The sequence below is a fragment of the Anarrhichthys ocellatus genome, unplaced genomic scaffold (assembly GCF_004355925.1).
Source record: "Anarrhichthys ocellatus isolate YVR2014 unplaced genomic scaffold, GSC_Weel_1.0 scaffold30, whole genome shotgun sequence".
NCBI classification, from domain to species: domain Eukaryota; kingdom Metazoa; phylum Chordata; class Actinopteri; order Perciformes; family Anarhichadidae; genus Anarrhichthys; species Anarrhichthys ocellatus.
Window position 1 is genome coordinate 1,574,522 of NW_022280060.1, and position 12,068 is coordinate 1,586,589.

At 42.3% G+C, this 12,068-nt stretch overlaps 1 protein-coding gene across 1 annotated transcript in view; it reads right to left on the reverse strand.

Moving 5' to 3' along the window:
- The window catches only part of arhgef18b (rho/rac guanine nucleotide exchange factor (GEF) 18b), a 40,434-nt gene continuing 28,366 nt past the window's right edge, over positions 1-12,068 (reverse strand). Inside the window, exons 29-31 of the mRNA XM_031863921.1 lie at positions 5,958-6,309; positions 4,778-4,921; positions 1-4,303 (exon numbers count right to left, since the gene is read on the reverse strand). Of these exons, the coding sequence (XP_031719781.1) occupies positions 3,987-4,303; positions 4,778-4,921; positions 5,958-6,309 (813 nt within the window). The 3' untranslated portion in view covers positions 1-3,986. The remainder of the gene's footprint in view (positions 4,304-4,777; positions 4,922-5,957; positions 6,310-12,068) is intronic.

Consider the following 12,068-nt stretch of genomic DNA (forward strand, 5'->3'; position numbering starts at 1 on the left):
TCATTTCAAGACTTTTTTTTTTTTATTACTAAACTCTCTCTAAGGCAGCAGTTTGTGTCCACAGGTCGTTCTAATGTCTTGCGGTGAATAAAATGAAACGGTACAAAAATCAGTTCTGCTGTGCGCTACAAACGTCATTAGACAGCTCTCGGTAAATAAAAGTTCACAGACAATAATAATAAGCATTATAAACATTCATTTTCCCCTTCAAGTATGCTACTATCCAAAGTGACTAGTGTAAAATTGGCTGAGGAAATACAATATGTTCATTATTATTTACACAGTACAAGTCCAATATGCGCCTATGAGTGTGTGTATTACAAAAAAAACACGACTGGAAACAAGTCGGTTAGAAATGTTTCCGCTGTGTTTTTAGTGGAGAGCGCACACACACACACAGACACACACACACACAAACATAAACACACAGTGATGTGACTGACTGGCTTCAAAGTTTTAAAACGCAGCAAAGAGGTTAAGCATTTCAGTAAAGCGAAAGAACATTTAAGACTCGAGTTGATCCAAACAGCGGCACCAACAGGGCAGCATCCTCCTCTTCTGTGGAGGTTCTACACCAGCTCTCCTGCTGCCTGAAAACGTTCTTTGACAAAACCAATCCCAACTCAATCTCCACTTAATGGCTCCCTCCAGAGCTTTCAACCAAATGCCATGGTCTTCATTAGCAGATGGGAGTTTGCTCATTGACTTCCTGTCCGTGTTGGCCGGTGAGTTAAGCATTGCCTTGTGTCATATGGTTGAAAGCTCCGACAAAAAAGCTTGTCGATGAAGGTTGAGTTGAGACCTTTGTGTCAAAGTCTGGGTAAGTATTGATGTTTTTATAGGGCTCCATCCAATGAGAACCACCAAGTATGTTCACATTGTTGTTGTGCTTAAGAGATGGTGTACACAAATACAATGTCTTCTACAACTGCATCAGATGAGCTCATATCCTGATAATGATAAACTCAGATGCTGTAGTTGGGTTGTGCCACTATAAACCAGAATATTAGGGAACTTCAACACCCCATCTGATTCAGTGTTTGTGTATGCTCTGGTGTCAAAGAGATTATCTAGACAGAGATATTTCAGATGAGGACGAGAGGATAGAATATGAGCTGGCCCTCAGTGTACTGTAAACACACTTGTTGTGGACCCTGCCTGGAGGATGTTTAATACGTAATAACACTTTGTGGATGACCACACAACAGCACAGTGTCATTTATCCTTCACATAAGAGCACAGACAGGAACCCGGCCCAATGCGTCTTTGGTTTAACCAACTGAAACTGATTTTGTTTTCAGGACTTCTAACATAATATTGGTGAAACATCACTCATGAATTGCTGGAGAAAGACAACACAGGGTGCACCTTGGCTTCAATGAGACAACATCAACAAACAGCAGGAGATTAAATATGCAAATGTTCAACAGCAATGGCTGATTGTGGTTTCCTTAAACTGCCACGAGTCTATCCAAGCAGGGCGTACCGTCCTATACACACACACACACACACACACCCATGTGTGTGTCTATACACATATGCAGACACAGAATTTTGGCTGACTTTTGCATCGTGACGCACGTCAAATATCTCCGTTCCTACTACAAGAATGCGTAAAAGGAAGCATGTGCGGAAGAGATCACATTAAGTATGTACAACAATATACATAATATACATAAACAGCTCAAACTCCAGCTAGCGATCACAGCTTCAGAGACAAGATTAACTGGACAAAGACAAAGAGCTCTTCTGACATTTTGTCCCTCCAGAGACACAAAACACATTATTGTGTCAACGACTTCATGATTTAAAGGCTTCTCACGTATCTACTGAGAAAGACAATCACATGGACATATTTCTTCTGTGGGGAGAAGATAAAGACCGGCTGACAGTGGTTTTTCTGCTGCAGGACCACCGCACCCCCGGTCACAGTACCGCTTCTCTACCAGCCACAGAGATTTAAGACCCAGCTAACGAAATGTCATCAGCAATCAATAAAACACACCGTCAATGAGACCTCAGGGTTTATATTAAAACTGACATTTTCATAAATATCTCAACGATATATCGGCTCTGCCAAAAGAAACCCATCCTGACAAATTTACTGTCAATTCAGCAAAATGGAGTCACAGAGACACAAGCGTTCAAACACATGATTTGTCAAAAACATGAACTCTTCATGTACCGAGTTCGGACCACCAAGTATGTTCACATTCATGTTGTTGTTGTGCTTAAGAGATGGTGTACACAAAAACAATGTCTTCTACAACTGTATCAGATGAGCTCATATCCTGATAATAACTATAAATACCCCATAAACTTCAACACCCCATCTGATTCATTGTTTGTGTATGCTCTGGTTTCAAAGTGATTATCCGTTTGTATAGAAACATATCATTTGTGCTGCAGGACCACTGCACCCGCTCACAATTACAACGTTCAACGCATTTCAACTCTGAATCAAATTGTTGTGATTATTACTTTTGTTCTTTCCAAAGATCCAAATTTTCTATTTTCTCTCCCGAAGCAGTTAAAAATTTCTGAAAAATTAAATTGTACAAAAAAAACAAACTATGGTTTCATTTAAATGGCAACAGATGTGTTTCTCAAAGATGGTTCTCTTAAAAAGGATAGTTTTAGTGAAATGCAACATGTGTGTCTAACGGGTTCAGTATGCTCAACGGTGCAAAGTTGAGCTCATTTCCTGGAGGTCCATGTGGTCAATAGCAGCTCTTCTAACAGTTTGGGAAATATACCTTTAAACTCTAAAAGGTTGATTCAATTCAAGTTCATACTCGAGTTGACATGTTTCTGTGTTAAAGAAGTGATCTTTTATCAATCAGCTAACCCATTGCTGTTAGAGCTCACGGACATGGTGGCAGAAACAAAAATGCAACCGGATGAAACGTTCAGAATTATTATAAAAAGGATCATGACTGAATAGAACAACCTCTGTATTTTTTACAAGAGCTACTTCTAAGAAATGCAAGAAAAGCCCTAAAGTAGACTAATCTCACGTAGAATCTAGTTGAACAGACGTAGTAAAGATGTCCCTGACTTTGTCTCGGACTGCATGAGTTGGAAAAACAGTAGAATTTGGAGGTGAAATCTCCCTTAATTGAAATTAAGCATTTTTAAACAACAGCCTGGGGGAAAGGAAAAAAAAAAAAAAAGTTAGCTTCAGGTTTCACAACCAGTCGCAACACGAGCAGTGTATTCCACAGTTCGGTAATCAGCATGGTTAAGAAGGACAAAAACGACAAAATGAACCATCACAATGAACCATCACAATTTTGACACCCAAACAATACACATTTAGTCCATCAGTGTTCATTCATTAGTCTGGAATGGAGTATTCACACTGTGCACATGAAACACCGAGCAGAAAGTGTTCCTGTTTTAGGAGTCGGGTCATTTCTGAGTTCCTGTTGAATCAGTTCTTGTTGTTCCGGGTTCAGCAGAAGCAGGTAGTTCAGGCCTCTGCACCTTGCACTAAACAGGCTGACCGCAGTGTCCTGAAAAATGACCCGACCGTTGTTTTTCTTACATTGCTTCCTTCAGTCAAACCCTGTTCTGGTCTCGCGGCTCAAGTCTTTGGATTGGCTTAACTTCATTTACACCTTTTTCATACACGTTACAAGAAGCCTTTGTTTTGCCAGATGTTTCCTCCTCATACTTGTTGTCCTCTCGAGTTAAGAAACTAAACTAAAAATTCAATAAAAAGAAACAGGCATCTTTAAAACAAAGAAGGGGGAACAATGTTAAAATGTAAAACGTCTTGAATAACATTTGTCTTTCTTCATGAGCGACTGAAGTGCTAACAAGCGCTCTGCTGCAGCTTTGTACAGGTATTTAAACCACCTTACTTCATAAACCCTCTATAACACCACACCTGTACAGTAAGTGGCTCCTTAGAATGAGACGCATGGAAGCAACTATCCCATAATTCTTTTTTTTTTGCGATCAGCGGTTGATCTGAGTGGACTTTAGAAGAAGATGACATCCTCCTTGTTGAGGTCTTCTGTGGCAATCTTGTAAGGTGGCGGCATGCTGTGGCTGTGGGTGAGCCCGTGAGCATTTACCTGGACATGGGCCTGGGCGTTCGGACTGAGGCCCTGCGGCTGCAGATGGGACTGGAACTGGAGGGAGCCGGTGGTCTGCGAGTGGGGAGGGATGGTGGGAGGCTGAGGATGGGACTGTGCAGAAGGCATGGGAGGCTTCTGAAGACTTTGAGGGTGGGAGATGCTGATGGAGGAGGTGGACTGGGTGTCTGGCCCAGCATTGTCTGGAGGACTGAGTTGATCTGTCACAGACAAACAAGGAAGGCTATTAGAGAACAAGGGATTACTCCAAAAATAACATTAAAAAGGGCCGACAAACAGGTACAAAGGATTAATCTATTAAAGCTGGGCTTACACAGCCTCACTGAAATATATCACCTGAAATCCTGTCGGTGGTAATTGTGAGGACACAGGATTAAAGTGTTAAAATGTCTGTCGGCAGTACAGCGCGTCATTAATCAGTGAGGCATGTGCAATTGATAGGTATTTAAACAGGGTGAGGCTGGGCATGAATACAAGCTTTAGACAGGAACGTGATCGGGTGGGGTCCGGTCTGCGCAGGTGGAGAATGTGTGTGTGTGTGTGTGTGTCTCATGTTTGTGCCTGTGAGAACCAAGTTTAATAATGCAGTTGGCAAAGACAGACGAGAGGAGATTGGGTTTGCCTCGACAGAGCAAAGGAGGAAGTGTGTGCGCTCGTGAGTATAGAAAAGGTACCTGCGTGATGATGCAGGGGAAGAGGCTGAGGAGGTGTTGACAGCGGAAGCGGCTGGTGGGGGCTGACGGACCGCTTGGCCTTAAGGGCGTTGTCATCTCGGGCGGACAGCTTCAGCGGCAGCATCTGCTTCATATCCACTGAGGCTAGGATGAGGAGGGAGGGAGGAGGGTGATTTAATTGTAAAATTAAATTGCATTGGTAAAGTAAAGCCTAGCCTCTCTTAGGCCACTATTTGATAAATGAGATGGCTGACCCAATTTAGACAGCTAATGTGATCACTTAAATCATGCTGATCAGGTCAAGCTCGTGTCAGCCACAGATGGCTTGAAAATCGATGAAGAGGGAGTGAGAAAAAAAAATCCTTTTTAAAAGAGAAAATACTGCACGATTATACATCACCTGCAAGAGTAAGAGAGGAGGAGAAACCCTCAATGCAACACTCAAACATATTTTGTGAAAGAGTGAATATTTATGATGGCTGTTGTAAGAGTAACAGACAAGTCATGCACTCCACTCTTTGCTCCCTTTGTAAGGAGAATAGCATCTTCCTCTGCACGTTTACTCTAAAAAAACAATTCACTCACAGTTTTTGGGAGATTGCAGGGTGATACTGAGTCATGCTTCCATTAAAATATCAGTTACAAGACAAATGCAAAACTAGTCGATTAATCAACCAACAGAAAAATACCCATTCTCTTCTAATAATCTATAAAACATTTCAGTCGTGTTTCCAGCAAAAATTACTTTTAATGATTCCAGCTTGTCAAATGTGATTATTGTTGATTTTTCCTTCCTACATCGTTTTATATTGAATATTATTGAGTTTTGGACTGTACAGCCAAAAAAAGACGTTGATGAGGTCACTCTTAAGCTGGAGGGAATTGTAGTGGATTTTGTATAGACTAACAATTAATAAAAAATAAATAAACAGTCGATTTTTAGAAAAAGTGTGAGTTGCAGCCATAGAATGCACACATATGATTATGTATATTACCGTTTATCAATCAGACTTGCAAGTAAAGACGTGTGTGCACTTCTGTTACCGTTGATTCTTATCATCGGGAGATGTTTATACACGGAGATGGAAAGCAACACAAATGTAACCCGAAGCAATGTGGAAGCACGGTGCTAGTTGCAGCACGTCCTGTGAAACTCAGTATCTGAGGTCTAATTCCTTACCGGAGCTGTCAGTGCGATGCGAGGCTTTGCCAATCTTGCCTCCTTTCCCTTTTCCGCTGCTGAAGGCGGCCAGCTTGGTGGGAATCTGCTGCTGCACCCCCACCAGTTTGTGCTGCTGGTTGGTGGTGCTGAAGAGATGAAGCGGCACCTCCGTCTTCAGCGGCAGGGTGGAAGAGCTCGCCTCCCGCCGCAACATCACTTCAGGGCGCTCCGGATAGTCGGCAGGTGCGACAGAGAGGCTGGCCCGCACCAGGGGCTTCTGAGGGGGAGGCAGGTCGGAGACACTGGTGAAGGTGTTGAGGCCCGAGGACATGAGGAGCTCCCCGTTCAGACTGCCAGACAAAGGAGCCACCTGGAGGAGAAGAATGGACGTTATTTGCTGAGAGGGGACTAAAGCCTTCTTCAATCGTAGCAAATACCATCACATAAGACTTCAAAATCTGTATTCAAGTTCAGACGGAATGGCTTCCCGACTTTGCCCTGTAATATCCATATTTGTGGTCAGATTCAGTTTGGAATCAGGAGTTGTGGAACGTCAAGTTTGCACGTTATATGTGTGCGTATGTGTGTACACATCCTGTTAGAGTACATGTCTGCAGAAAAGACAACGTCTTACAGAAGACACACACATTAAAAAGCAGATGCAAACTATAAATCATCGATGCAACACTGTCATTACAGAAACACAATCTGCCGAGTCGGGTATTCATGGGCTACAGAGGGAATCAGAAACACATGCAACGGTTTCTGCTGAGCACACGGTTTGGTAAAAGGCTTTTGATGTGTTCCAAGAGACTCAAGGACAATGCGCGCACGCACGCACGCACGCACACGCACACACACACACACACACAAAATGAGAAACATAAACCCTTAATAGTCCCTGTGCACATAAAGGCGTGTCTAACAAAACAGGAACAAAACAGGTCGGGCTGTTAGAAAAGCAGGGCAACAAGAAAATGACTCATGACATCAGTGGATGAAAGACACTGACTGCATTGTCCACTTCATTACTAGATTGAGGGAAATAGGATCTAGAGATGGAGTCAACATTATCCTCCAATCTGCATTCAATGAGACTAACCAGGAGGGTTCCTGCAACAATACAGTGGTGCAGTGTTTGTTTGTGTTAGTAATGCCACGTGTTGCATAACATGAACTATAATAAGAATCTCTACACAGTGTTGTTATAGTTGGACGGTTTAAAGCTCTTTTACAACATTGTGACCCATTGTGCTGCTAAAGGATATTCATCACACATTAAATGTAAATGTCAATACAAAAGGTAACAATCAGTACATTTTTGGCTGTTCAGAATCAGCTTTCAATCTACATAAAGTACTCTAAAAGACAAATCTTAGTGGACTGGAAGTCCTCCTCGTCCCCATGTTTCCAAAGATGGATTGCTGAAATGGTCTCAAACATACAGACTGAACTAAACTGAGATCTCTAAGAAACAATTCTCAAACAACAATTAAACAAACAATTAAACAAATTCTATTATTATATCTTCTGGTTTGCTTGAATGTTTTATTTTCAGAATAAATCAGAAACATACAAGCAGACCATGCTATTTCTATCATACCAATTTTAGCTAAGAGTGATTAGAAGATTAAGAGAAGAAAAGATGAGAAACGTTAGTTCATGACCTAGACTGTAACTGCAGGCCAGTTCCAATCTGAAAAGAGCTTTTTAAAAGCCTCTTAAACATGTAAAAGTGTCCATTAAAACGACAAGAGGACGAATAAAAATACATATTAATTCATTATAAGGAATCAGATATGGATGTTGCATTACAAGTAACTAAAGTAAAAGTTTTCTCGAAGCCGCTTTAAATAACAATTATGTAAGCAAACCAATATCTCAGAGCTGATGATACAATGGACCTACATCCGATCAGTGCAACACCAGCTTTAACTGCAGCGTATTTAACCTAAAGTCTGGCAATCGTCTGTGACCGTTCTGTTTGGTATGCAGCACACGTGCTACATGATTGATGATGATGCCGAATACTTCCTGTGGATAAGGGGAACACATGATGACCTTGTTTTACAAGGCATGAAAGGCAGACTCGTGTGACTGTGACTCTGTGTGTGAGGACACTGTAGCTTCCTCCAGTTGTAACAGCAGAGCATGACGGGACCCGAGGCAGAGAGGGGCCCCGCAGTGGGAAAGTCTCCATACCTCCTTTCCCTCCATCATTTCCCCTCACTCAGCACTCACTCATCTCGGCACACAGATGTTGTATTGTTCCCAGGGACAAGGTGATCGGCTCGAAGCGGCACAAACAGCAGGTTTCCAGGGCAGTAAACTGTGCGGAAGCTACAGAGCACAAGAAGCCCTGACTGACAGCACATAAACAATTAGCACTGGCTGCCGTCCAGAGGCTTCGGTTAATGGCAGGCTTGGACTAGCTAATTACACAGCCTTGTTTCTCTCGTCCTGAAAACTGCCTGGATACTCACATATCACCATATGTGGCGTTGTTCACAACGTGACAGCGGTGGAAAGAAGATACCGGATATTGAATCTCACCTGGATTAGATGATGTGTGGCGCAGTAACGTGTGTGAGGTATTGACTTGAGTATTTGTAGTATGTGCAGCTCTGATCTGCAGTGGATTAATGGCAAACACTGTAGCCTTAAATTGGTACAATTCCAAATCAAATTGTGTCCAAGTAATTCATACAATGCATACAAGCTGAGCAAACACTGTTCTGTATGAGGTTTTCTGATGAGCAATGACTCAGCAATTTATACTCCTGGGACATCACATTCGAGCTGAAGTGATTAGTCAATACAAATTGCTTAATCTTCCAAATAGTTTATCAATAAAAAATTGTTTTGGTCGGACAAAACCAGACATTTGATGACATGACCTTGCACTCAAGGAAATAGTGATGGGCATTGTTTTGCAATGCTCTGATGTTTTATTGACCAAACGATTGATCGATGGTGTGCAGACTCATCAATAATACAAGTAATCATTACATCACATTCCCCACAGCTCAAGAATTGATGACTGGAAACAAACAAGATGCACAGAAATGTGCAACTTATTCTATATGCAACTCTCACAGAGCAAATTAACTCTGGGTTATTTGACAATATTTCAGCTGAAGGACGGTACACAGTGTGAGAAAACAGGTGAGGACGGTTTCGTTGGCAGATGGCGTAAAGAGAAAATATCTTCCCTTAAGCTCGTATTCTATCTTAGCCTCTCAAAGCAACCGCTACTAACTGGTTATAGAAGAAGTGAGTCACAGGCATCTAGGTGCGTGCGTGTGTGTGTGTGTGTGTACACATGGTAAGGGTGTTGATGTGCAAGTGTTGCTCTTCGGGGGCTTTTCAGACCACAGGAACAGCATCGTAAATCAGCCTGAGGCCAAAACAGGGGACGAGATAACTCAGATACGGGTCACCGATTTACCACCGACCTTTTAAAGTTTCTTTTGAGCTTTGGCAATCTTCCCGAGATTTTAGCAATATCCTCTGTCATGTTCATGTAGTTATTCATACCAGATAGTAATCCAGTTTTACAGTTTTCTGCTCGTGAGCAAAAAAGCAGGAGAAAGGGGCGGTTGTAAAATTGAGGGCTTTGCCTGAAGGCATATCTAAAAAGTTGCACCGGTTATTCTAGATGCATTTCCCCATAAAGACCTCCCCAACAGGCTGGGAACTGAACCTTTGACCTTAGTCATAATCCCAGTTTCTTTTCAGATTTCCTTACATCAAAAGGGGGCAGTTTTTTTCCACCGACTCTTGCTGTATTGTGCAGGTCTTTCTAGATCTTGTTCTTTTCCTGACTGACATTCAAATAGCTAACTCCATGTCTACCCTTGATTATGAACACACAGGACTAAAGCAGTCAGACAAAAGGCTCGGTTGGAGCAGATCCAAAAGCCTTTCTTATCGAGGGGCCAAGTGTGATCACATGAGATAACACATGAAAGAAGAGGTTCCTCTGAAGCCAGGACATGCCGCAACTAGCACCACCTTTGCACAAACACTCGTTTATGTTCCCACCCACCCACCCCCACACACACACCCCCACACACACACACACACACACACTTTTCTTTTTATGAGGTCTAATCATAGCTCTCCTGGCTTGCTGATGTGTCTTAATGTTGGGTGTTGGTGATTAAATGTCTGTTGATATCAGGCTGGCCCGAAGCCTGGAACAGATCCTGAGGTCACAGCTGATGAAAAGACCGCTTGATGTGTTTGATGCAGAGGGGGAACAAACTACTTCCAAATCTCCCATAACCGCAGCCGAGAGATTCCCATAGCACGGCCAACAGTATAGAAAGGCAACCCATACATCTGCATGTGTACAAAACACACTACTTAGCTCATCGAAAACAAACATTATGGGCAGGATTTAATGGGGTGTTGAGTGCCGATAGGGGCTGGATCTGATCTGTTTGGGGTCTTATCCTGCAGTCCATGTAACAAACAAACAAACCACGCAACAATCTTACTTACTATGACTTTCAGTGAAGGCCTCTGTAATTACCAGGGTCCCTGCATTACTCACCACAGCACGTTAGGTCAATTCAGCCAGCGGCTGTGGATTTCCAGGAGTTACTGTGAAGTGTTCTAGGTACAACTCACAGTCTAAGGCCTGCCTTGTGCAGCCAGTAATGAGATGATAAACGCAATAACACATGTCAGCTGGTCGTGTATGTGTACGACTTGAGTTAAATCCGTTGGATGGTTGATGGGCAGCCAGATGTTTGAGGATGTAACACTACAGTAGATGAATGACAATAAAACAACGGAATGCAGAGTTGCAAAAACACTGTAGCTGTTTTTGGGGTGGGGGGGGGGGGGGGCAAGTCAGGACTTGAACGGACGGCATTGGTTCATCTGTCAGTTACTCAGCTTGGTATGCAGGATGAAAAGGCACTGGACAATCACAGATAACTGTCAGGCTTGAACCAGGTAGGAATGTCAGACAGCAGAGAGGGACTAGCGACATCACTGGAGACATCACTTCTTGGAAAAAAGCAATCCAGTTTGTTCAGTTAGTCTGTACAGAAACAGAAAAACACACCGACTCATCCAGCGGGAAGGTTTCGGCTGCTCTTAAATTGGCACATTAGTCAGAGTGAACAATCCCGTCATTGGGTGTGTTTTGCATGGCCTCCACCTGATGACAGCATGTGTGTGACTCAGGAGGTGGAGCCGTCACCAACGTTCATGCTCCTCTCTATATCTAGATTGCTTGTTTCAAAATATCAACCCACCGATTTAATAGGAAATTACAAAATCAGCCATCGGTTACTAGCGTACATCATACAGGAAAATCATGTGCACCAGCTCCGAGAGGAGCGACCAAGACTCCAGTGCTTACAGACTCACAACATACAGTGATGAGGAAACCGCTCACGATGAAGAACTCTGTGGGTAAGGTTTACGATATGATGATGATGATGATGATGGGCAATTTCGCCTGAAAATAATATAATATTGCAGGGTAGTTTTGACAATGAAAACCTAAAAAATACTTCATCATTAATTGTAGCCTTAGACAAAGTCTGTTTGGTTGTTTTGACTTCAAATAAGCTGCTGTACTCTCATATGATTTCTATAACTCTTTGTAAATAGGGTCGAATATATTTTTGTACCGCCCCCTTTTGCATTTCTTGTATTGGATTTTTAAGTTATTTTTCATTAATTTTATGAAGTATTTTGTTATGTCAGGTCTTTAATTTGCTGGATTAGTTGCCAAAAACTGAAATTGGTTTTATTTATTTTTCAAATGTAAACAAAACCACTTCCATTTTTCACATATACACATATACATACATACATATATACTGTATATACACATATACATATACACATACACATACATGCACACACGCCACTGCTGGTCTGCATCTTCGATGAGAAAATTAAGTTTGTATAAAGATAACACTTCCCATGCTACAGTCACTCGTAACCAACTAAACTGAGATGTTGATGCAGGCCTTTGAAAATACTAAAGGCTGACATCAAGTATCATTACTGCAGCTCCTTGATGGATCTTTTAGCACCGGGCATGAAATTACAGTCAGCGGATCTTTCTCAAAGCTTCTCTCCCATGAAACTCACAACAATGAC